The sequence below is a fragment of the Nansenia antarctica genome (genome assembly GCF_963989245.1).
Source record: "Nansenia antarctica genome assembly, chromosome: 6".
In the NCBI taxonomy this organism is placed as follows: domain Eukaryota; kingdom Metazoa; phylum Chordata; class Actinopteri; order Argentiniformes; family Microstomatidae; genus Nansenia; species Nansenia antarctica.
This window is the reverse complement of record NC_137676.1, coordinates 58797040-58822801: the sequence shown is the minus strand read 5'-3', so window position 1 is coordinate 58822801 and position 25762 is coordinate 58797040. Positions and strand designations below refer to the sequence as shown.

Sequence of the window (25762 nt, the reverse complement as noted above, 5' to 3'; positions counted from 1 at the left end):
CAGCCAATCAATAGCCAGCTCTGCCAGGGCCAGCGGTTACATGTTTTTGGTCCCCTGGGAGAAACGCCGCTGCCATCAATCTCTTCCTGTCGATGGATTCTATCTCTTCTTGTCGACGGATCCTGTCTCTTCCTGTCGACGCGTCCTGGTAAAGTGAACACGTCTGGGGTTTACTGGAATTCAATAGTGTCGGAAACGAAGCTTCTCCATCTTTTTCATGCCTTACTTACTTAAGTCCAACATACTGCATCCCCCTCTCTCCTCCACCCCCCCCCCCCTCCACCGCTCTCTCTATTGCCCTCCTGCCCTGTAATCCCTCTTCTTCCATCCCTATCAACACCTCTCCATCTACCCCTCTCTTTCTCTCCCTCTCCATCCCTCTCACAATGCACCACTAAAGAGCTCTAATCTCTCACACTGTTTTAATCAGAGGTGTAGGTGTCAGTCACGTCCGGCGTTCAGTCCAGTACGCACGCACGCACGCACGCACACACACACACACACACACACACACACACACACACACACACACACACACACACACACATACACATACACACAGAGTGTACCCAGCTGGCTGGAGGGGACCAGCGGTGTGGAGAGGCAGCTGGTCCAGGGATGGTTCAGTTGACACAGGCGTGACCGGGCAGCTAGCAGGCCAAATGGCGACCCATTTGTCAAAATGAATCACCAGTTCAAGTTTGCAAGTATGTGCCCATACTTGGACTCCAGCAGTCATCGAGATAACATTTGTCTTGTGCAGATGGGGGAAATGGATATGTCGCCAACTGCCAATGTGGAACTCATACACACACACACACACACAGTTTTTAGATGTTCGATTTTAATCAGTTGAACAGTTGTTTACTGCCAGTATGTGATTGTTGCCACAGCTTCAAAACAACTGCCTGCCCACGGCACAGCTGGATATCACACCCACAATGATTAAAGTGCTTCAACTTGATTCAATAATTTTTTTCCAATTTCAAAAATTTGTACAACAAATGGTCTTCTAGGGAAAAGCACTGACCACAAGGTACTAACACTTTCTGGTTGATTTCATTCTTTCTCCTTTACCAGTCTCTCCAGTTCCAGTTCTCTTTTCAGTCGATGTTCTTCTCTTCCCTTCGCCGTTGTTCTTTCTTTGTTCACCGTTGATTGGTCTGGTTCAGTTTGGTTGGGGGGAGGAGTCACATTGGCTGACTAAAGTGTTAACCAAGAATGCTAACGCCTCTTCTGAAGGACGTCGATGATAGAGGGGCTCAGGGACTGTTCAAACAGGCTGATTTTAACCATGTGCGCGCGCACACACACACACACACACACACACACACACACACACACACACACACACACACACACAAATAAACAAAAACAAAATTAATGTTGGGTTTGTTTGACTTTGACTGATACGACCTGATATTGATCCGTGGTCGGATGCTGCAGGAGCATTAGATGGATTACACTGGAGAGTCAAAGGAAGTATTATGTCAACACAGCACAACAAAGATGCCAAGGACAATATGCATTATGGAATTATAATCAGAACTGATATTTGTGGTTGGGGATGGATGAGGTTTGTTCAGGAAAGTGACAGCTTCCAAAGGATTTGAAGGTCGTTGGACCTATCCACGTGTACAACTCCAATTGTCTTACAGGAACATTGTGGACCTAGAATGTAGACGACAGTCTGGACTAGACTAGCTTAACTTAACATCAGCTGTCATTGTGGTTTTATCTTATATTAAACATGTGTATGAGATTGATTTGGAAATTAGACATGAATGTGGGTGACAGTGACACTGTCTACTGACAGTGTGTGACAACGTATTTTTTTTGCTGCCGATTTTATCCGAAAGTGACTTACATTGCAGTGAGTGCATACATTTTTCAGTATATAGTATTATGGATCCCAGCATGAATCAAACCCACAACTTAAGCGTTGTTAGCACCATGCTGGGCCGCAGAGGACCATATTTGATCTCTTGTGTGTGTGTGTGTGTGTGTGTGTGTGTGTGTATGTGCGTGCGTGTGTGTCCACCCCAGGTGTCCCAGCCAAGCGTAATGAGCTGTACTACGACTGCTGTAAGGAGCCCTACCCAGACGTGACCTTCACCGTGACCATGCGGAGGAGGACCCTGTACTACGGCCTGAACCTGCTCATCCCCTGTGTGCTCATCTCTGGCCTGGCCCTGCTGGTCTTCCTGCTTCCCGCCGACTCTGGAGAGAAGATCTCACTGGGTGAGGAGGCCTGTTCACACACACACACACACACACACACACACACACACGCACACACACACACACACACACACACGCATACACGCACACACAGACAGACACACACACAAACACACACACACACAGACAGACACACGCATACACACAGACACACACAGGCAGGCATGCAGATAGATAGACACACACACACACGCACGCACACACACACACACACACACACACACACACACACACACACACACACACACACAGACAGACACACGCATACACACAGACACACACAGGCAGGCATGCAGATAGACAGACAGACAGACACACAGACACACAGACACACACACACACACACACACACAGGCAGGCATGCAGACAGACAGACAGACGGACAGACACACACACACATACACACATACACCCAGATAAGAGATAACTCTGCCGAGTAATGTATTGGGCAGAGCATGTTAACTCATGGAACTGTCCCATTGTAAGCTAAACCTGTTATTCACACCACACATCGTTATGCTAATCCTGACATTATGGTGTGAATTAGTCTTCCTGCCCACCTGAATTAATTAAATATGAATAAGTGCCCAGGTGAACAACATGCCAAAAACACCAGTGCTGGAAATTTGAAATGCCTGCCCCCCTGTGGCACACAATAAATCATAGCTATTATCAAAGGTCATACCAGTAAATATTGAATATTCAGCGAGCCCGTCGTTGTTTCTTGTGTTACAAGGTATTTTATGATGTTATTGCTTTTTAATGAAATAATAAATAATAATTTTGCCATTTAGCAGACGCTTTTAATCCAAAGCGACTTACAATTACGAATTACAGGGACATTCCCCCTGGAGTAACTGAGGGCTAAGTGCCTTACTCAAGGGCACACTAGTAGTGGTGTGGTTTCAGACGGGATTTGAACTCACAACCTTCCGATCACAAGTCCAACTCACTATCCACTAGACCACCACTACCCCTGATGAAGTGTTATCCATCAAAGGTCGTTGAAAAACACGGTTGTTCTTATCTCTGAGGGTTTACCTGTGCATGGTAGAGGAATACTGTATATTTACAGAGCTGTAACATTTCCCTTCTAAAAGAATACACGAGCAGAGTGTCTAGTGGGATTTGTAGTTCAATCATTTGCCTGTTGACTGTCCAATGAACCCTCGCCCCTTTCAGAGCTTCACACTTGAGCTATGAATTAATCCCTAATTGATATTGACAACAATGTAGTGGACATGTGGACTTACAATGTAGCCTTATCTGAGCCAGCAGACCTATCTAATAGGTAAGAAATTGACTGACTGACTGACTGGCTGTGGTTAACTGGCTGACTGGCTGGCTGGCTGGTTGTTGTTGGCTGACTGGCTGGCTGGCTAGCTGTGGTTGACTGGCTGACTGGCTGACTGGCTGTGGTTGACTGTCTGTCTCTCTAACTGGCTGACTGGCTGGGTGTGGTTGACTGACAGGCTGGCTGCGGCTGACTGACTGATTAGCTGTGGTTGACTGACTGATTAGTTATGGTTGACTGGCTGGCTGACTGGCTGTGGTTGGCTGGCTGGCTGGCTGTGGTTGACTGACTGATTAGCTGTGGTTGGCTGGCTGACGGGCTGGCTGGCTGTGGTTGACTGACAGGCTGGCTGCGGCTGACTGACTGATTAGCTGTGGTTGACTGACTGATTAGTTATGGTTGACTGGCTGGCTGACTGGCTGTGGTTGGCTGGCTGACTGGCTGTGGTTGGCTGGCTGACTGGCTGGCTGGCTGGCTGTGGTTAACTGACTGACATTTTCGCTGGGGGAGTTGAAGGCTTGCTGGGATCAAAAGATTGGGTGTGAAGGGAATGTGAAGAAACTAAATTATTTTTCCTACGCCTCTCTCTCTCTCTCTCACTCTCTCTCTCTCTCTCTCTCTCTCGCTCTCTCTCTCTCTCTCTCTCTCTCTCTCTCTCTCTCTCTCTCTCTCTCTTTCAGGGATCACTGTACTGCTTTCTCTGACTGTGTTCATGTTGCTGGTAGCAGAGATCATGCCAGCCACCTCAGACTCTGTGCCTCTCATAGGTAAGGATTTCGTCAGCCTGTTTCATGTGTATATGTTTCTGATCCTGCATTTGTAACCCACCACAAACTGATCAAGATCAGGACGTCAAACACTCACGAAACAAACTCAAGTACAGAGGCCATTGTTGTTTAAAAAAAAAAGAAAAGAAAAGAAAGATTGTCTCAAATAATTCTCTAAGGAATACAGTACACTGATGATATCTGCTGTGAATCGTGGCCCATCTGTAACACATAACATAGGTTCAGTTCCTGCACTCGACATGTCCATCAGGTTTTCGTCAGAGATATAGAAGGATGAAATGATGGATGGATGGATGGAAATATGGAAGGATGGAAGGCGTCAATTACCAAGAGAGGAAGAGATTTTAGCACAAAGGCTCAACGGATGGCAGGATGGCAGTGATGTCAACACGTCCAAAACCTCCTGTTCTCTCACTCTCTCTCACTCTCTCTCTTTCTCTCTCTTTCTCTTTTTATCTCTCTCTGGGCTCTGTCTGTCTGGGGAGGCAGGGAATTATCGTAGCAATAACAGGGCATCACCTGTGCCCAACTGAGAAGTGTGTGTGTGTGTGTGTGTGTGTGTGTGTGTGTGTCTGTCTGTCTGTCTGTGTGTGTGTGTGTGCATGTGTGTGTGTGTGTGTGTGTGTGTGTGTGTGTGTGTGTGTGTGTGTGCGCGTGTGTTGGTAGTAGCAGTAGTGGTGGGGGGATGAGTAAGAGAGAGAGAGAGAGAGAGAGAGAGAGAGAGAGAGAGAGAGAGAGAGAGGGAGGGGGAGGGCAGGGAGAGAGGGCAGGGAACAACAGGGGTAGGGTAAAAAAAAGGGGTTATTTTTGTGGCTCATTTAATTGCTCAGTGAGCAGGAAACCCATTAGTAACTCAAGTACATTGGAACAGACACATCACCACATTACACATTTAATGAAACAGACAGATGGAAAACTTGACTTTATATTCTGTCTCTCGTTTACATTCCATCTGTACAGTGTGTAACCAATTATTCTATTTATAATAATAGATGCCATTTAGCTGATGCTTTTATCTAAAGTGATTTACAGTACAGTGAGTGCAAACATGTGTTGTGTATGCCGTCCCAGTGGGAATTGAACCTACAACGTTACCACTGCTAGAGCCGTGCTCTACCAACGGAGCCTCAGAGGAACGTTGTGTGTGTGTATGCGACTGAACCAGGGTCTCCCCAGCGGACTAGCCCACGGAGCTAAACGCAAATCAGACTCATTACATGTTTGTGCATACTGTACGTGTGTGTGTGTGTGTGTGTGTGTGTGTGTGTCTGTCTGTGTGTGTGCGTGCGTGTGTTCGCCTTTGCGCTCAAGTTGTATTGTTACGTCACATTACCCAAGTGTACGATTCGTAGGCTTTGGTTCCTGACATTGCAGCACATTGCACATAAGACAGGATACAATTAGCAGTACAAATAGTCAAATAAAATAAAAGGGTACAGGTAGAATGTCATGAGTATTGCACTCGGTGCCAGTGGGTGTGAGAGGTAGTATTGAGTAAAGTGACTGTGAGCTTGAGGTTAGGTAGGCTGTATATATGGGATGTGCTTGGGGATGATAGTCAGTTGTCTACAGTGGGCTTGTTTATGAGCCTGATAGCCTGGGGGAAGTAGCTGTTGGTTAACCTCTGAGTTTTGGCCCTGAGGCTCTGGAAGAGGCTTCGTCTTTAGGACGGCATCGGTTCAAACAGTCTGTGGTTGGGATCCTTGATGATCCTCCGGGCTTTGCTGACACACTTTGTTGTGTCGTGGATGAAGGGATGCACTCGGCTGTCCACACAGCCAGGCAGTGATGCACCCAGTCAGAATGCTCTCAGTTGTGCCTCTGTAGAAGGCCCACAAGATCTTGGATCTTGGCAAACTTCTTCAGCCGCCTGAGGTGAAAGAGGCGCTGCTGTGCCTTTTTCACCGCCTGTTTGGTGTGCTCGCCCCAGGTGAGGTCGTCAGAGATGAGGACTGTGTACTGAGCCAGACAGTCGACCTCTCTCCTGTCGGCCGTCTCATCGCTGTCGGTGATCAGGTCAATCACTGTTGTGTCGTCAGCGAATTTAATTACTGAGTTGGAGCCGTGCGTGGCCACACAGTCGCGGGTGTACAGGGAGTAGAGGAGGGGACTCAGGACACAGCCTTGGGGCGCTCCTGTGTTGAGGGTTAGAGGGGTGAAGGTCTTTGAGCCCATTCTCACCACCTGTCGTCGGTCCGACAGGAAGTCCAGGATCCAGTCGCTTAGGCCAGGGTTAAGGCCTAGGTGTCTGAGCTTGGTGTCGAGTCTGGAATGGACAACGGTGTTGAATGCTTAACTGTAGTCTGCGTCTGCGTGCGCTTTGCATGCACGTGTGCGTCTGTGTGTGTGCATGTGTTTAAGCGTGTGTCTGTGTGTGTGTGTGTGTGTGTGTGTGTGTGTGTGTAACCCCAAGTAAGTTCAAAAAGTAACCAATTAGTTAACAATGCCCTCTGACACTTGTCTGATATTGTCCGGGTATGTTGGCATTCATCCTGGTGGAAAAGTCACTCTGGGCTGTACAGAACACGCTGTTCCAACCCAGTGTTAAATCCTTGAGATTCCCTGTGTGTGTGTGTGTGTGTGTGTGTGTGTGTGTGTGTTTACTCATGTGTGTGTATGTGTATGTGTTTAATCATGTGTGTGTGTGTGTGTGTGTGTGTGTGTGTGTATGTGTTTAATCATGTGTGTATGTGTATGTGTGTGTTCATCTTGGTTAAAACAGAGAGAAAATCAGAATGAGTCAGCCTCCTTTCTCCCAGCCCTGAGCGATCCTTGGCGTGGGGTCTTCTGGGTAGATGACATAGTAGATGATGTAATATATTCACTCTGAGATGTGTAGCTACTGTACCACCCAAATATATGTAGGCACATTACGTTGCTGTTGCTCACTCTGTGCAATTGTATGCTTTGTCCATGAATTATATTCATATTTTACTCCAAGTGATGACTTAGTCTTATTCCATAACGGTGTTGTATTTGTCTCTGTCTCATTTATATCTGTTAATCAATACAAAACAAATATGTTTTAATTTAGATATTTTGAGTCTCATCTTTCTTCCTTTTGTTATACAAAGTGACTTTTAACCTTTATACAAAGTGACTTTAAACAAATACATTTGTCTAAGTAAGTGAATCATCTATCCATCAGTCATAGCAGGAAACAGTGATCTATGCTCGGGCCAGGGGCCGTTGGCAGTCGTAATGCTAGAAAAAGCATATTTATTCACAATAGAGAAACTGTACAGTCTCAATAGCCGAAAAAAGACCAAAACTCTGACCGATGCACTGACAGGGTTTTTCAGCACACTCCGTTTTGACAGCTGCTACAGAGGCTTGGCTGGGCTTCTGTACTTCAAACAACCTGATAGATAGAATAAGGCTTTAATTCTCTTCATTCTTGTTTCATCCATGATACACAATAAGATGCATGTGAGTGTAGCGGTGGGTTTATGCATGCAAGTGCTGAGTAGTAGCATTATGTATTTATGTAGCCCTACAAAGCTACTGTTAGGTTAAAGAACCATCTTCAAGGTTGCCATGATTTCAGTCAGCATTCCTAATGATGGTCACGTGAGCCGTGCATAATTTACCTACCTGTGCTGTGGTAGGGACATTAACTATGAAACTGTATTTTTGAAAGGTCAATAAATAATGTTACTGACAGCAAAGCTGGTGTGAATGTGGTGTCATGTGGATGCAAGTGTTTTTTTTACTGGTGGCCATCCTGTGGAAAGCTGACTGAAATCGGGAAATTCCTGAGAGTAAAAGTACTTTTTTAAGGCTTCACTGAACCCCTATCTAAAAACAAAAATGTCTTCAAATCTGGAGGAAGAGAGAGAGAGAGGGAGGGAGGGACAGAGAGACACACACAGAGACACAGAGAGAGAGAGAGACACAGAGAGAGAGAGAGAGACAGAGAGAGAGAGAGACAGAGAGAGAGACAGAGACAGACAACCAGGCTGAAGCCAAGCCAGATGAAATGGGCAGCTTCATGATAGCTACAGGCAACAGCAGCTGGCAAACTGATAGCATAGTTGCAGCGCCGTGGGAACACTGCTGAGGAGTCACGGTTGTTATCTGTACGAGAAGCACTGAACCATGAAGGAAAATGAACAGTTTTGTGATTTTGCTTACATTCATAGCTCTGTGTATTGTAACCTAAGATAGGACGCTAGCATCGACAATCCATCACTGTGCAGCTGACAGGTGTCAGTTGTCATAGAAACATATTAGTTAGCCTACAGCTGGCACTGTAGACTTGACAGTCCATTCGGTCCCGCGAGAGATTGATTCCACTGAAAACTGTCCACATATTCGATCGATACTGCTTCATCTAAGTTCATCACATTTTCTAGTAGGTAACAAAAAAAAGAAAGAAGCATAACAGACTTATTGCAATGTCACTCAAAAAAGGCACTCACAACTCACGCCCAATAGAGAATGGCATGACTCTATATTCTATGTTTCTATGCTCTGCAGACCAGTATTTCCCAGTGCTTTTCCCTTAAAAAATATCTCTTATTATCTATTATTCACAGTTCTATGTTCGACAGCTTTGCACTTTGCCAATCTCTTGGTGATCTGGATCTGTTTATTGTTCATATCTATCACGTGTATTTCTATGTCCTGCAGCTCAGTACTTTGCCAGTACCATGATGATCGTTGGTCTGTCAGTGGTGGTCACGGTTCTGGTCCTCCAGTTCCACCATCACGACCCACATGGAGGGAAGATGCCCAAATGGGTAGGTGACTGTTTTAATGTTTAATTGCTTATTTCTTATGTGAAGGTGTGTATTGTTATTATTATTATTATTATTATTATTATTATTATTTTAAAAAACATGTATTTTTTATTAACAGTAGAGAAACTGTACAAGGGGGTAGAGGGGAAGTAGATGCCTCAGTAGGGACAGTTAAGGTGTAGCCTGAAGAGATGGGTCCTCTGTCTACAGCGGAAAATAGGGAGTGATTCTGCAGTCCAGTTGGAAGCTCGGTCCACCAGCAGGTTGCCAGGACAGTGAGAAGAGTCGATATTATTATTTATATTAACTTCTGTAGAAAAAAGTACAACGTCATTCCTAGAAACAGAGCATTAAGTATGCCGATGCCATCTTATCACAGCCAGTGCCTTGCAGGGGTTGTCAGTATGAACTTGCTTTCTCAGACACACACACACACACACACACACTAGACAGGCTTTCAAAATTAATTGAATCTCTCGGCCCAGAGAGTGAGTGTGTGTGTGTGTGTGTGTGTGTGAGTGCCCATCAGAAAGAGTTTGAGATTTGAGATATTTCTCTCACTATTGATTTCTTTCTCTCTCTCTCACCCTCCCTGCCTTTCTCCCCCTCCCTCCCTCCCCCTCCTCCCTCCATCCTCTCCAGGTACGTGTCATCCTCCTCAACTGGTGCGCCTGGTTCCTCCGCATGAAGAAGCCCGGCGACGGCGTCACCAAAATGGCTGCCACCACCGCCGCCGGTGGGACCGGCGCCTACAAATACGCCAGCCCGTCGCCTCACCACGCCAGCGCCAGCAGCATCCAGATGGGGGCCGTGCCCGGCCAACCCTCCACCACCTCCACCGTGACCAGCACCACCAACGGCAACATGAACCTGTATTTCGGCTACCACTCCATGGGCTCCGACTGTCCTCCCAGCAGTGACTCTGGCGTGGTGGTCTGCGGGAGCCAGACCCCCGGCTCCCCCAACGAGATCCACTCCCACTCGGACCCGGGCCGGACTCTGTTGGAGCAGGTGCCGGAGATCGCCAAGATCCTGGACGAGGTGCAGTTCATCGCGCAGCGCTTCCGCGAGCAGGACCAGGGCGAGGCCATCTGCTGCGAGTGGAAGTTCGCGGCGGCGGTCATCGACCGGCTGTGCCTCGTGGCGTTCTTGCTCTTCTCCATCATCTGCACGTTCACCATCCTCATGTCGGCGCCGAACTTCATCGAGGCGGTCTCCAAGGACTACTTTGCCCAAGACTCGCGAGGCTAGGCTCTAGGCTAGACTAACGTGAAGCCGTAGCTAACGCTAACGCAACGAAAACTGTAGCCCTACTCCGTGAAGCCGAAATCCCGTCCCGTCATTTTGAAATCGTCGTTAGATTGACCCTATGACACGAGTGCGCCAAAGCCAAATCTCTATATATTTTGATAATGAGTATACGATGGGTATGTAATCTATACTTGATGTGGATGTGGTTCTTTCAAGATGGTTTCCCTAGCTGTAGTCAAGTACCACGCGTCCAGGACAGTACGGTACCTCTCTGAAGCAGATGAGGCTTAGGTAGTGGCTAACGGTGTGTATATTCACGAATGCACTTTTGATGCTGTTTCAATCGCACCACTTTGTTAACCGTTGTAGTGTTTCTAGCATCTTTACTGTAGATCCCTTCTTTTTTTTCCTCTCTCTTTGTGTTGTTGACCTTTGTCCCTCTCTCCATATCCTTCTTCTCTCACTTCTTCTCTTTTCCCTCTTTCACCTCATCCGCCTTTCACGCTTTCCCTTCATTCATTATTTCACCCTCTTTCGTATTTGTCCGTACTTCACTCCTTTCCTCCCTCTCCTCCTTTCCCCCTTTTATATATTTCCTTTGTTCTGATCTTCCCATCTCTCTTATGAACCAGCCCTGTATTCCTGTAACGTTCCTGCAGTCATGAGGAGACATTTCCCTGTGATTTTGAAAGCCTTTCATTTTGCAGGGGGTTTGAATATTTTATTTATAGCTTGATGCATCCCCAGTACCCTTATTAAATTACACTATCCCTCTTCTAGATGGTCCAACCAGCTTATTGGTTCTCTTTCAAATGTCTCTTTCTACGTCTTTCCTTCTCTCCCTCCCCCCTCTCTCCCCTCTCTCCCCTTTTCTCCCTCTGTCTCCTTCCTTTTCTCTCTCCCCTCCTCTCATAGCACAGCAATATTTTATTCAGTTGGCTTAGCATATGATACACTTTGGCAACTAATAACCAAGCCATGTTCATTCCTAAAATGAGCGTTGTGTTTTTGAGAAGTGTATAGCTAGCTAGCTGTCCTTATGTCTCCGTCATCAACATGATGTTTTTCAAGATCAAACTGAAAATGAAGGAATTAGATAAAGTTGACGCGTAAGAAAATCGTATTATTCCCGAGTTGACTTTGATGTATTCTAAACAGAAACGGCTTACACTGCAGGGATAGTGAGACGCTTATCTTTTGTAGTGCAGATCGCTTTGTGTTGTTTTCCGTAACACCCAGTGAAAGTAAACATTCCATAATTCACTAATCTCCCATGAAGCAAATGACATGATACTTTGACTATTTAAAGACCTTATATAACTGGCAATGTGTGTCCAACCTTACAGCTTTACCATCATAACTACTTCAACACCCCCCCCCCCCCCATCCTCTTAACGCTGCTAACGAGATGAAATCAAAGTAATTAATTAACAAAAAACCGGATGACATATATTAGATACATTGTAGGGGATGGGATCAGAGGGGTGTCTCTAACTTGTGTGGGTGCACTACCTGTAGAGTTGGTGAATGTGTCGGTTAGACCCAGTGTTTTAACTGCTCTTTGCCTCTGACCTCTGACCTTCTGACCCTGCCAGCTGTTGTGTCTGTGTATCAGTGTAATAGACAACCGTTGTCTATTGTTGTATGTCCCTTATACTGTACTGTGTCTCTAGGCATCGGTTGTTACAACTGCAGTCATTTTACCAGTGTAATGGTGGCTTATATGGATTGGTCAGGCTGCATTTAGCCTCGTGTTGAAAGGTAATGGTGTTGATCAGGGTGTTTGTATTACAGCTCTGCATCGTTCTGTATCAGTATGTGAAATGAAAGGTGGAGCAAACAGTGTTCTAGCATGTGCTTGCCGTCACGGACACGAGAAAAAAGGAGGGAAAAATAGCGAGAAATGGAAAGGAAAAAAGAAAGACATTGGTCGAGTGACGGAACCCAAAGCCTGGACTTGCCCTGACCTCCGCGCCATGAAGGTAAAAACCCGTCTTTGTCTTCAAATGCAACTTTATTGTCCAACTTGACAGGAACATACCCGTGATACATAAAGGGAGAACGTTCACCGTCGGCATCAGCTTGTTGTCTTAAGCTTGTTGAACCCAGTGACTGTGTGACTCGTGTGGGTCGTGGACCATGTGAACATTGGACGTAACCGCACTAATAACCAGTTGTGGATATCCATTGTGTCGTGAATGGACTGACAGCCAACCATGTAGATATTTTGTAAGATGACGAAGTTCTCTATCCCACCCCTGTTTGACGGATACTATGTCATAACACGTATTGAGGGTCTTCTATAATCCTCTCCACTGTGATAGCTAAACATATAATGTGCACTTGCAAAACTGTCCGCCATACATCCTCCAGGTGGATGTTGCACCTTGATCGTGAATGAAGTGAATACCCTGAGGTATAGGTACAGCTTTGAGTTGCAGTAAATCAATAGGGAAATATGTACAGTAATCTGCAGAGAGCCATCCACCAAACCAATTAGATGGAAATCACATTGTTGTTAACCAGTACGTACCTCTCTATATCGATCAAGTTGCTCTGATCTAAAATGTTCTACATTTTACTGTACAGTTTGTTCTGAAAATGAACGCAAAGTGAGGGTATTTTGTATCAGTATGTGACGATATAACCACTATCTTGTTTTTATGTTATTAATTCAAAGTCACTATCACCCGTAGTTATGGTGTTAAGTTGTTATTGCCACACTAACACAGGCAGTGTGTCATTTCTCACGATGAGTGTCGTAACATTTGATCTCAAGTGTCTTTTGCTTTGTGGTCTGTGCCTCTCTGCTTAGTGTATGCTCTGTCTCCTACGAAATATGTGCATCAATTACCACTGTAAAATTATTATTTTAAAACAATAAAGGGTGAAAAAAAATTCTACTGACTGACCAGACTGCAAATGGCCTCTGACCACTGCCAATGGCCCCTGGCCCTAGCATAGATTACTAGGATGTTTTTTTTTATCTTTGGATAAACTGACAGGGAGGAAATGTCTGCATCCTGAATATCAGTGTGAACATGTTGAGACTTCATGGAATATGCTTTGGGTCAGCACACACACACTCACACTCACTCTCTCTAGACTCCACTCAGCAATGTGCTGGCATCTTCAATTTGTCAAATGTAATCTCAAGCTTCACCGCACTCTCAGACGAACAGCTGTCAGTGTCAGTGACTGCATATTGGGTGCCCATGTATTCAATTTTGTTCAACTTTTGAAAAGGAGTGCAGTGCGTGTCAATCAAATTGACAGAGCGTTGGGACAGACATTCACAACATGATGGTGGCTACTTCAGTGGAAAATGGAGAAGTCTTCCACGACAGTTTCTGAAATAAATATACACTCTTTGTGTATGAAACAAACACTCTCTAAATGTATTTTATCCCCTCTTGCGTAATTTAGGGCTGAGTTTAAATCTCACCTGGGAACACCGCCACTAGTGTGCCCTTGAGTAAGGCACTCAGCCCTAAATTACTCCAGGGAGACTGTCCCTGTAATCTCTAATTGTAAATCGCTTTGGATAAAAGTGTCTGCTAAATGACTTCAATGTAAAAAAGAGAACCGTGTCTCCTTGTATACCACAATGTTATCCCATATTAGCTGTTAGTAGCGTTAACACCCCCTTGGTTAAACCTCTTGGTTTCCTCCTCTTTGTCTATAACTATCTCTATCCAATGGATGGGGTCGTCATTAGTTCCAATTCATTTGGACTGAAAAATCTGACCCCTGCTTTATATATCTCCCTCCCTCAACTCCACATCCCTGGGGTTATAGGTGTGTTAGACATTGTTCAATCTCAGAGTGATTGTGTCAGATAATCTAATTTCCTCTACCTGCCCCACTTTCCTCTAGCTGCCCCTGCCACCTCCCATTACAATGTCTGCCTTTGTTATTGCTTTCATCTAGTCATGATCAGGAAATACCCTCATTTTGCCAAAGCTGTTCCGACTTAGTTTTTTTGTAACGTCAATGACAAAACTAATCATGATCAAAAAAAGAGAGAAAAAAAAGATATGACTTTTTTCAACGAGAATTACTTTCTGACAATAAATTGCATTGAGATCTCAATCTTAATCTAGGTGTTATAATTCAGGTTTGTCTGCAGCATGAACAAACTGTGGTTAAATCTGCGGGTGAGATTGGGATGGGATGTTTCAGTCAGACAATGACAGACAGAGTAATTCCCTGGACATCCCGACAGCCACAGCTCATCACACATCACCGATTTGGAAAAGCCTCTATCAGAATAGGCCTTTTCTGAGAGGTGAGAAGGATGAGCAGGGATTCAGTCATTCCTAAATCCCATCAGCAGGGAATTATATTTGTGTTCAATGTACTGATGACCCAGGATTCAAGGGGAGCAACAACTAAGTGTGAAAAGGTGAGGGATTTCAACTCTAGCTGGTTATTTAATACAATTTACTCAAGTCTTATATTCCACATTTTTCTCTGAATGTTCTGTTTGAAATGCCTATTCTCTAACTAACTCTCTTTTTATTCAGTGGGCTTTTCTTTCCTCTGACTGCATCCAAAGCTACTGGGGCAATGTAAGTAAGTGTGTATGTGTGTGTGTGTGTGTGTGTGTGTGTTCCTGCCTCTCTCTCAGTGCGAACAGTGTGTTTAAAAAGGCATACTTTATGTGTTACCTCAGCATGCTCTAAGTGAGAGAGAGGGGGCCCATTGATGTGTGGGCTAAACTGAAGCATTTTATAGCCTGGTGATCATCTCCCTCTCCTACCCTGTCTCTCTAAAATCCGGCTGAGAAATCACTCCCTTTGCTTCTGGACGATTTATATACAGTATCTGTCCATCCATCGGATCCTGTTGTTCGTTCCCTGAGGGGGTATATCAATGTAGACGTCCCCTGTCTGTGTTTGCATCCTATCACAATGGGTGAGTTACTGGAGCTCTGCGGGATGGAACCTTCCACTAGTGGGTAAATATTTGAGCAGTAATTCCAGAGAGGCTGTGATTTGTCTTCCATATTGTCATGCGTGCTGTTAGAGGAGTTGCTAGTCAGGATGGAGCGCTGGTGAACCCCCTATCCAGTGACAATAGTGGCGATAAATCTTTGCCTTAAGGGAATTATTGCTGTTGTTACACAACAAATCCGAAAAATGTGACAACTAACAAGAAAACAATGCTGAGAGTATTAATTTTGTGATAAATTGTGGTTGGTTTATGACCTGTGTGGAGAAATATAGTTCCCAAAACTAGAAATAGTATAAAGGGAACGTGATACACAAATCTACTGCAGTTTCAAACGGCTTCAAACGGCTCTCGGCCAATCATGAGACTTTCATCAACCCGTCGTATACATGGTGTTTACGCTACGGCAGTGGAATATATACCATCTCAACAGTTGACTTCAGAGAGCTGAATATATGACACCGTCTCTCTAGAGGAAAGGCTCTTCAGTGCTGAGGAGTTGTTGACTGTCAAAGGCATCCATCGTACTGAAAACAAGAGCTTACTTACCACTCACAGGGAAGACATTACCGCACCACTAGTGGACACCATTACAGTACAGCACATTACCACAACACGGGTGACAACAGCAGTCATGCATTGTATTTAATCAAGGCAACTTGGGAAGAAAAAAAAAGGAAAATCACATTTGGGAGCTTCATATAAATAATCCATTGGTCAGAGTCCATTAGTATAAAGAGAGTACAGAATAAGTAATTGGTGTAAAGAGAGCATAAAGGCACCATATTCTGTGTTTGTGTGTGTGTGTATGTGCGTGCGTGTGCACGTGTGTGTGTGTGCGTAGTAGGTCACTCGTTGAGCTGGCAGAGCAGGGCTGAGGCCTTAGAGATCCAGTAGTCACTGGGCCGGCTGGACGGCAGCATCACCGTGACAACAAAGTTAGTGGAATGGCCTGGGGGAGAGAGAGAGAGAGAGAGAGAGAGACGGAAGAACAACTCAAGCCTTTACAGTGCACGTTATACTGGTGGTAAACACAACGGCTCCGCAGGCTACTACAGAGAAGCAGATGAGACAATAGCAGCGGGGGGGAGGGCGACATGCCGGCTATGCAGATGGACCTGGTAGAGTACGTAGTGTTTCCTAATGTGATGGACAACCACTGTGTCACAAATCACACACCCATAATAAAGCCTGCAACATCAGGTGCAGGTGCAGCTGCGTGTGTGTGTGTGTGTGTGTGTATTCATATAGGGCATGGTGTACCTTTAGTACAGTGGTGGTGTGATAGTTAGTTAGTTAGTGTACAATAGTAGGTAGCGGGGTGTGTGTGTGTGTGTGTGTGTGTGTGTGTGTGTGTGTGTGTGTGTGTGTGTGTGTGTGTGGTGTATTCTACCTGTGGTAGACAGCGTCCCTTGTCTGGCGGACGTCTTGTACAGCGGGGCCTGGTAGAGTGCGGGGTCGGGGACGTAGTTCTGCTGGGGTTCAAAGTGCACCACCGGGAGCACGGGGTTCATCACCCGTGGCAACGCGTCCTCGATCACCATGTTGACGTCGTCCCAGCGACTGGCGTCCATGAACATCCCGTGCACCAGCACTCCGTCGTCGGGGGTGGGTAACTATGGAGACAGAGGGAGACCACACAGCGTCTTTAACCACTTACCTCACCCCGAGACTAACCACTAACCTAACTTTAATCCCAATCCTAACCACCGACTACCAACATGCATGGCCATGTAAGGCACCCTGCAGTCCTCCCTCCCAGTACCTCTGAGTCCATCTCCAGTTCTGCCCCTGCCGCGAGGGACTTCATCGCCTCGCTCACGGCCCCCTGGTCGCGGTACACTGGCACCATGTTAAAGCGGAAGTTCAGCTCATCGATGGGGAGGTTGTACCTCCTAGCGTGGTTCTGCAGCGCCCCTATAGGCAGGGAGAGGGAATAGCAGGACAGGTTGAAGCTTTTCAATATGCACCCCAATATGACTCCAATGAAGTTACCGATCTCATGCCATGATGATAATATGTTTTAGAATATATAGAGCATTTCTCGAACCCACATATATTTAATATGGAACTCAAACAGGGTGTCAAACAGGTATCATTCAAAATACATTTGAGGGGTAAATAATCTCAGTATATTCCTACCAGTGAGGAATCCTTGGGGGAAGAAGAGGCCCGAGATCCAGAAGGATTTGGGCTGACCCCTCATGATCCAACTCTGCAGACAGAGAGACGGCATGCACCCATGTTACCGATGACCTATTTAATTTGTGATTACAGACTGATTACATCTTAGTTGAACAATTAAAGTTTACCCGTATGGATTAGAGATCAACTATAATGGGAGAAATAGTTATATGCTGTAAAGGAAAATAAGTTTTGTTAGTCAACGCTTACTCAATTGATGTTTGTGTCTTATGTACTGTAGGTGGCATGAGAGGCCTCAGTTGGGCTTGGCCCAGCAGTCTTCTGCTTACAGGACATCTGCATTAAATATTTATAGTTAATATTATTTTTAAAAATATTTTTTGGGTGAGGAGCGTAGTAGTCAAAAACAACACCGCTGCTGTACACTCTTCTGGATCTTCCGGGAAACTGCCCCTTTCGACTGGCCTTGTCCGCACATTGTTGATCCACAGTCGTTCCACAGGGGATTGGACCCTGCAACCCCTGAATCTTGGGGTGAGCTCAGCATTGAGCGACTGTTTCACAGTTATTGTTCCACAGTCGCAACCCCTGAATCTTGGGGTGAGTTCAGCGCATTCCACTGTTTTTTTTCTTCCTAGTGACTGGTGCAAGGTTTGAGTACATAGTCAAAACCTAGAATTAGAGCCATCACCAGGATTTGATCCTACAAGTCCTTGATGATGGGGTGAAAGTCTTAAACATTAAGCCATGGCTCCTTCACACTTTCCACTGTTGGTTTGTCCTAGTGACTGGTGCAACACCTACAATTAGAGCCATCACTGGGATTTGATCTTACAAGCTGATGATTACAGGGTGAAGGTCTTAACCATTGAGCTACAATTCCTTCACACTTTTACCTGTTCATTTGTAGTCATTGTTGCATTAAATTGGATAGGCCTTAAACACGATTTAGACTAATCCGGAATTAATAATATTTATGAAATGTAAACATTCTTCCTGTTCTGAAATTATGGTTATTGTATTCCTGCTATATTCATGGAACAAAGTAACTATCCAGATTGTTTGGGAGGGCTAATTTCATTCTTGTAGCTACAGTATCAGTGTACCTCGGTGGCAGATTGGAGGTCATGATATGCTGGTGCTGATCCCACTGCTTTTCCATTGTGCTGCTTGTCAGCTGGTTAAATTCATCAACATAAGAGGCCTTTCGGATACATTTCTCACAAATCTCAAAAGATAGAAATGAACTACAACACCTTCTTGGGGCGGGCTCTTTTTTTTTGTTCTATGGACACTTGAGGGCAGTTCAGAGGCTGCCGCTATCGGTCAGGGGAGAGGCTTTATTGATGGCATGTGTGTGTTTACGATAGAGATGCAAGTGTGAAATACAGTCAAATCAAGCATTAACCAAATGATAACTTGATGTTGACAAACAGAAAAAACAAAGCAAAAACAAACAGTCTGCCCTGACTGTATTGCCCAAACAGCTAGAAGGGTAAGACCGGAAGAATGAACTAATAAGCTGACATGCAGACTACAGGTCGAATGCAATGGTGAATAGGTGGGTTTTAAGGGCAGCTTTGAATATGTCCAGGGTTGGAGAGTCACGGATATCCTTGGGTAGAGAGTTCCAGAGGGTGGGGGCTGCCACACTGAAGGCTCTGTGCCCGAAGGTCCGCAGTTTGGCGCTGGGTTGCATGAGGAGGACCTCTGAGTTCTGGATGGGGTGTAGTGGTGGAGGAGATCGGAGAGGTACTGGGGGGCCAGGCCGTGGAGGGATTTGTAGGCGAGCAGGAGGAGTTTAAATGTGATGCAGTGTTTGACCGCATCACATCACATCAAGCCGCAGACGGGCGAGGATGGGGGTGATGTGCTGCCAGGGCTTGGTGCGGGTGAGAACCCTGGCAGCGGAGTTATGCACGTATTGGAGCCTGTCCAGGGCAGTGTCTGGTAACCCAGACAGGACTCCATTACAATAGTCCAGGCGGGAGGAGATGAAGGCATGGATAAGGGTCTGACAGAGATGGCCGGAGTCTGGAGATGTTCTTGAGGTGGAAGAAGGCGGATTTAGTGATGGATTTGATATGTGACTGGAAAGAGAGACTGGAATCCAGAATGACACCCAGGTTGCGGACTTCACAGGATGGGGAGATGGAGCAGCCATCCACCTGAAGGACGAGATCTACAACCTTCTCGAGCAGTGCCGGGGGTGCCACAACCATGAGCTCTGTTTTCTTGCTGTTGAGTTTGAGTAGGTTAGTAGTCATCCTTTTTTTTTCTTCTTTAAGGCAGTTGATGAGTGACTGGGAGCGGTGTGGATGGTGAGGTGCTGAGATACAGTATCATCAGCGTAACAGTGAAAGTTGAGTCCATGGCGGCGGATGATCTGACCGAGTGGGAGGATATAGATAGTGAAGAGGAGTGGACTGAGCACAGAGCCCTGAGGAACACCATGGATGACTGGGACCGGGGGGGAGCTGGAACCATTGATGGTGACAAACTGTTTCCGGTTGGTGAGATATGACTGAAACAAGGAGAGGACCGTACCTTGTGAGACCTAGATGGTCAGATAGGCGGTTGAGGAGGATTGAGTGGGAGATGCTGTTGAAGGCTGCTGAAAGGTCAAGGAGGATGAGTAGGCTGATGTGGCGGGTGTCGGCAGCAGGTAGAGGAGGTGGAGGTGTAGAAGGTAGAGGAGCCGTACCACCTCAGGTAGCTTACCGGAACATTGGTGCAAGGTCTGACCAGTAGTGTGTCACCACCATCATAGGTCAGACCAAAAAGATAATCAAAACAGAAAAGCAATGACCAGTGAAACAAAGTGTATAACAATTAGAAGTAGACAGTTGAAACACTGCTCAGTGTTTTGTCTTTATTTCAGTTCACATTTCTGGAACATTCGGATAGTAGGGAAAAAATGTAGGGCTTTCTGTTATAAAATATGTGGGTTCTGACACAGTGGTTGCCCGTCCCATTAGGAAACATTAGGACTACCTGTGTCTGTGCGTGTGTGTGTGTGTGTGTGTGTTGCGTAACCCACACGCTCAGACCAGTCTCACGGAACAGTAGCCTTAGCCTGGGGCAGTGGAGCGAGTTGAGAGAGAGAGAGAGAGAGAGAGAGAGAGAGAGAGAGAGAGAGAGAGAGAGAGAGAGAGAGAGAGAGAGAGAGAGAGAGAGAGAGAGAGAGAGAGAGAGAGAGAGAGAGAGAGAGAGAGAGAGAGAGAGAGAGAGAGAGAGAGAGAGAGAGAGAGAGAGAAGAGCATGAGGGTGAAAATGGAGAGAGAGAGGAGGAAGAGGTTGAGAGAGATGGTGGAAAGTCAGATGACGATGAAAGAGTTAAGCAGCACAATAGAAAGAGGGAGACAGAGAGAGTTAGAAAGGAGGAGGCAGCTGTCTGAACTCCTGTTCCTCTCTGGATGGTGTGCTGATCCCCCAACACATCATCCCATCCCACTAACCCTGATAGAATTTGTGTGTGTGTGTGTGTGTGTGTGTGTGTGTGAGAAAGGGATGGATGGTCTCTGAGAAGACCCAAAACAAACGATGTGTTAAAAGCGTCTACCGGTCTGAGCTGATGAACTCTCTCCACAAACGCACGTGCATGCACACACGCGCGCACCTGAGCAAGTTCGACAATTAGTCGAAGCTCGCACTTCGAAGTTAATGCAGCTTCAAGCTCACCCTCTTGCAAAGTGGTGAATTGTACTTAAGGGTTGATTCGTACTTAAAGAAAGTCCACAGGGCATTTCTGCAACGACTTCAACACGTTTAGGAAAACAAAACCGGTTTCCGTCGTGGAAGATCAACAGCAGACCAGGTAACACTACTCTGTCAGGACATCGAGGACAGCTTCCAGGACAATGAGAAAGCTGGGGTAGTGTACCTGGATCTGACTGCTGCATATGACACCGTGTGGCACCGGGGACTCCACCTGAAGCTGCTGAGGACAATACCGGACCGCCACATGGTGAAGTTCATCATGGAGACACTTTCCAACCGCAGCTTCATCTTACAAACCAGCAGTGGCCAGTGCAGTAGGCTCAGAAGACTGAGGAACGGGGTACCGCAGGGGTCTGTTCTCTCACCGATGCTGTTCAATGTTTACATCCACGACCTACCTGATACAGCATCCAGAAAGTATGGCTACGCAGACGATCTTGCCATCATGCTGAGCCGACCAACGTGGAAGGCGATGGAAGAGGGTCTTAACGAAGACATAGGCACACTGTTAGCATACCTTCGAAGGTGGCGTCTACAACTCAGTGTCGGAAAGACAGTCGCAGCGGCATACCACCTTAGCACCAGAGAAGCCAGGAGGGAACTTGAGGTGCGCGTTGACAACAAATGTCTGGAGGCCCAGCAAGCCCCGAAGTACCTTGGAGTGCGCCTGGATCGGACATTATCCTTCAAGCAACACCTGGAAGAAGTCAAGGCCAAGGTGACATCCAGGGCCGCGCTGATCCGCCGCCTCGCTGGTACAACCTGGGGAGCCTCCACTAAGACACTAAGAATATCCACCCAAGCCCTGGTCTTCTCTGCAGCGGAATACTGCGCCCCAGTCTGGAGCAGAAGCCCTCATGCGAGAAAGGTCGACGTGGCTATCAATATCTCCCTCAGAATAATAACTGGATGCTTGAAGCCTACCCCTGTGTCCCTCTTGCCAGTCCTCGCGGGAATAGCACCGGCCGGCCTCCGACGGGAGGCTGCCACCCTCGCCCTGGCCAGGAAGGCACAAAAGTATGACTGGCACATCCTGCACAACACCACCATAACACCAGCACCTCCAAGCAGACTCAAGACCCGCCACCCTTACAACAAGGCAGCACAAGACATGCTCAACTCCACCTCTGAGGACATCTCCAGAGATGCATGGTTGGCAGCAGCTTGGAAGCAGGAGTGGGAGTCAGCCGGGCCCTCCCGAATCCACCGCTACATCTGGGACCCAGGAGATGGCGCCATTGGAGGAGACGACCTACCACGCCGGCAATGGACCACACTGAACCGTCTACGAACTGGTGTCGGTCGCTTTAAAACATCAATGAAGGCGTGGGGCCTGGCGGACAGTGCGGCATGCGAATGCGGTGACCCAGAGCAGACCGCCGACCATATAATCACCATCTGCCCCTTATATAGACCACCTTCAGAAGCCAGCCTCTTCGACTTAGAACCAGAGATGCGGGCATGGCTACGCGACACCGAGTTGGACCTCTGACGTTACACGAAAGAAGAAGAAGGAAAACAAAATGTGAATTTAGCCTGCATATGTTGTAGCCTAACATTTTAATGTCTCATATTTTAGTAATCGTTTATTCATTGAGTTTTTTGCCAACATGCCTGACACACATTTACACATTTGGCATTTCAATTTTTCATCCACTAATGACAGAGTGTGTACACACACACACACACACACACACACACACACACACACACACACACAGAGCATCTGAAGAGTCAGAACATATCCCTCATGTTAGTGTGAGTGGGAGATGAGTTTTAGGGTGAGTGACTGAGTGTACGTGGATGGCTGCTTTCCTCCCGCAAGAATAACACGATAGCCTAAACAAGATGACAGTCACAAGACAGAACTAGAGTTGAGACAGGGGATTGTGTTTGTGTGACTCAAGGAGGAGTCTGTGTCTGTGTGTGTGTCTCACCTCTATAAAGGAGGAGTCTGTGTCTGTGTGTGTGTCTCACCTCTATAAAGGAGGAGTCTGTGTCTGTGTGTGTGTCTCACCTCTATAAAGGAGGAGTATGTGTCTGTGTGTGTGTCTCACCTCTATAAAGGAGGAGCATGTGTCTGTGTGTGTGTCTCACCTCTATAAAGGAGGAGCATGTGTCTGTGTGTGTGTCTCACCTCTATAAAGGAGGCCCTGATGGGCAGGTGTTTGACCCAGCTGCTGTGGTTTGAGACATGTCTAGGCTGAGTGTGTGTGTGTGTGTGTGTGTGTCCTGAGGGCCAGTCTCATCGTGTCAAAAGCGTTGTTCAATAGCCCTCCTTGATGTACATGATAAGTAACACAAACGCCCCCGACTCTATTTCAGTCTTGTGACTGTCATCTTGTTCACACAGCGGGGAGGAAAGCAGCCATCCACGTACACTCAGTCACTCACCCTAAAACTCATCTCCCACTCACACTAACATGAGGGATATGTTCTGACTCCGCAGACACTGACTGTGTGTGTGTGTGTGTGTGTGTGTGTGTGTGTGTGTGTGTGTGTGTGTTTCACCTGTATAAAGGAGGTCAGACCGGGTATTTGCCATAAAGCTACCCAGGGGTTTGACGGTTGGCTGAGTTGGTATACAGTAGGTGGGTGGGTGTTTGTGTGTGTGGTTGTCTGGTTCATGGAAGGGTGCTCTCAGTCATATAATACTAAAAAAAGACAATACCCAGATGACCGATCAACATGGAGAAAACAGTACTGTGTCTATATTTAGAGTGCCTTGGGCTTGCCTTACAAAACGCTGTCTTGCCTCGTAACTTCTCCGCCAATATTGACCATTCTTCAGTGTGGTCGTAACACAACACAGTGCACTGAAAGGTCTACAAGTTTGAATTTGCAGGTTTTCAGTAAAGTCCATCTTTTGCAATTTCGTGTTAAGTCAATGGATAAAATGTATATGCTAACACTTAACGCGTAATAGATGGGACAGATACAAATCTAGTTACAATGTTTCTATGACAAGAAAATTGACAGCGACTGTCCATTTTTCTCATGCCATGACTTACGTCCCAGTAACGACTGTATCGGTGGTGGGTCCACGTAAGGACAGTTACAACAACAGTACAACAGCCAACCTCTTTTACAGTGTGGTGGCTAAGATTTTCTCATTACTAAACTGGGTTTGTTAGCGAATAACATATCTTGTCATATCTTGGTAGTGGTGACCTAGGGGATAGTGAGTTGGACTGGTGAGCAGAAGGGCATGAGTTCAAATCCCCCCTGGGAGCATCACCACTAGTTAGCCCTAAATTACTCCAGGGAGACTGTCCCTGTAATCTCTAATTGTAAGTCACTTTGGATAAATTGCTAACGATATCTCACAGAACACAAGCCTAAGGTTAGCTTGCTAGCTAGTGTACAAACGAATACAGATAAGTAATAACTTGTAACAAAGTGTGTGTAGCTAGCCACCTAACATACCTCTCCAGTGTTGAGATTCAAAGCCAGCAAATTCATAGCTCAGTACATTTCACATAATCCAGACTGCTGAGTGTGCTGAAAAACCCTGGGAGAGTGGGGCGATTTGAGCAAGGCGCTGTGCAGAATCACTGATCTACAAATCTGCCCAGTGATGTGAGGGAGGTATAGGCTGTGTGTGTGTCTCACTTCTATTAATGAGGTCTTGAGGGCCAGTCCAATAGCGTAAAAACTTTGCTCTCTGAACTTCCTTGATAGACATGATGAGTAACAGCCCCCAACTCTACTGTATTTCCATCTTGTAACTGTCATCTTTAGGCTGTTGTTCACATCCAGGCACGTACACTCAGTCACTCACCCTAAAACTCTGTCTCCCACTCACACTAACATGAGGGATATGTTCTGACTCTGAAAACACCGTGTGTGTGTGTGTGCGTGCATGTGGGTCTGTGTATGGGTGTGTGTGCCCGCATATACAGGTGCATCTCAACAAATTCGAATATCGTTGAAAAGTTTAGATTATTTTCCGTAATTTAATTCAAAAAGTTAAACTTTTATATATTCTAAATGCCTTACACAAAGTGAAATATTTCAAGCCTTTTTTGTTTTAATGTTGATGATTATGGCTTACAGCTCATGGAAATCAAAAATCCAGTATCTCAACATTATGTAATAAAAAACAAAGTATGTTAATTTATGCACCTAATACTTGGTCTGGGCTCCTTTTGCACAAATGACTGCATCAATGCGGCGTGGCATGGAGGCAATCAGCCTGTGGCACTGCTGAGGTGTTAGGGGAGCCCAGCTCGTCTGCATATCCATGGAAAGTTGACTGGAAGGTAAAAGTGTGGTAGGAAAAGGTGCACAAGCAACTGGGATGACCGCAGCCTTGCGAGGATTGTCCAGCAAGGCCGAATCAAGAAATTGGGGGAGCTTCACAAGGAGTGGACTGAGGCTGGAGTCAGTGCATCAAGATCCGCCACGCACAGACGTATCCAGGAACTGTGCATTCCTAGTGTTGCATTCCTAGTGTGAAGCCACTCCTGAACCAGAGACAACATCAGAAGCGTCTTACCTGGGCTAAGGAGAATAAATAACTGGACCGTCAGTTGTCCAAAGTCCTCTTTTCAGATTAAAGTAAATGCATTTCATTTGGAAATCAAGGTCCCAGAGTCTGGAGGAAGACTGGAGAGGCACAGAATCCA

At 46.2% G+C, this 25762-nt stretch overlaps 2 protein-coding genes across 2 annotated transcripts in view; one reads left to right on the top strand and one right to left on the bottom strand.

The window, feature by feature from the left end:
• The window catches only part of chrna8 (cholinergic receptor, nicotinic, alpha 8), a gene marked incomplete at both ends in the record, with an annotated part of 38326 nt that extends 28010 nt beyond the window's left edge, over positions 1-10316 (top strand). Inside the window, 4 exons of the mRNA XM_080534683.1 lie at positions 2047-2241; positions 4216-4302; positions 8956-9065; positions 9708-10316. Coding sequence (XP_080390809.1) covers positions 2047-2241; positions 4216-4302; positions 8956-9065; positions 9708-10316 — 1001 coding nt within the window. The remainder of the gene's footprint in view (positions 1-2046; positions 2242-4215; positions 4303-8955; positions 9066-9707) is intronic.
• A 5801-nt stretch (positions 10317-16117) lies between these two features.
• Positions 16118-25762, bottom strand: part of dnah6 (dynein, axonemal, heavy chain 6) — a gene marked incomplete at both ends in the record, with an annotated part of 85445 nt that continues 75800 nt past the window's right edge. The window contains 4 exons of the mRNA XM_080534682.1: positions 16118-16221; positions 16663-16885; positions 17035-17186; positions 17412-17484. Of these exons, the coding sequence (XP_080390808.1) occupies positions 16118-16221; positions 16663-16885; positions 17035-17186; positions 17412-17484 (552 nt within the window). The remainder of the gene's footprint in view (positions 16222-16662; positions 16886-17034; positions 17187-17411; positions 17485-25762) is intronic.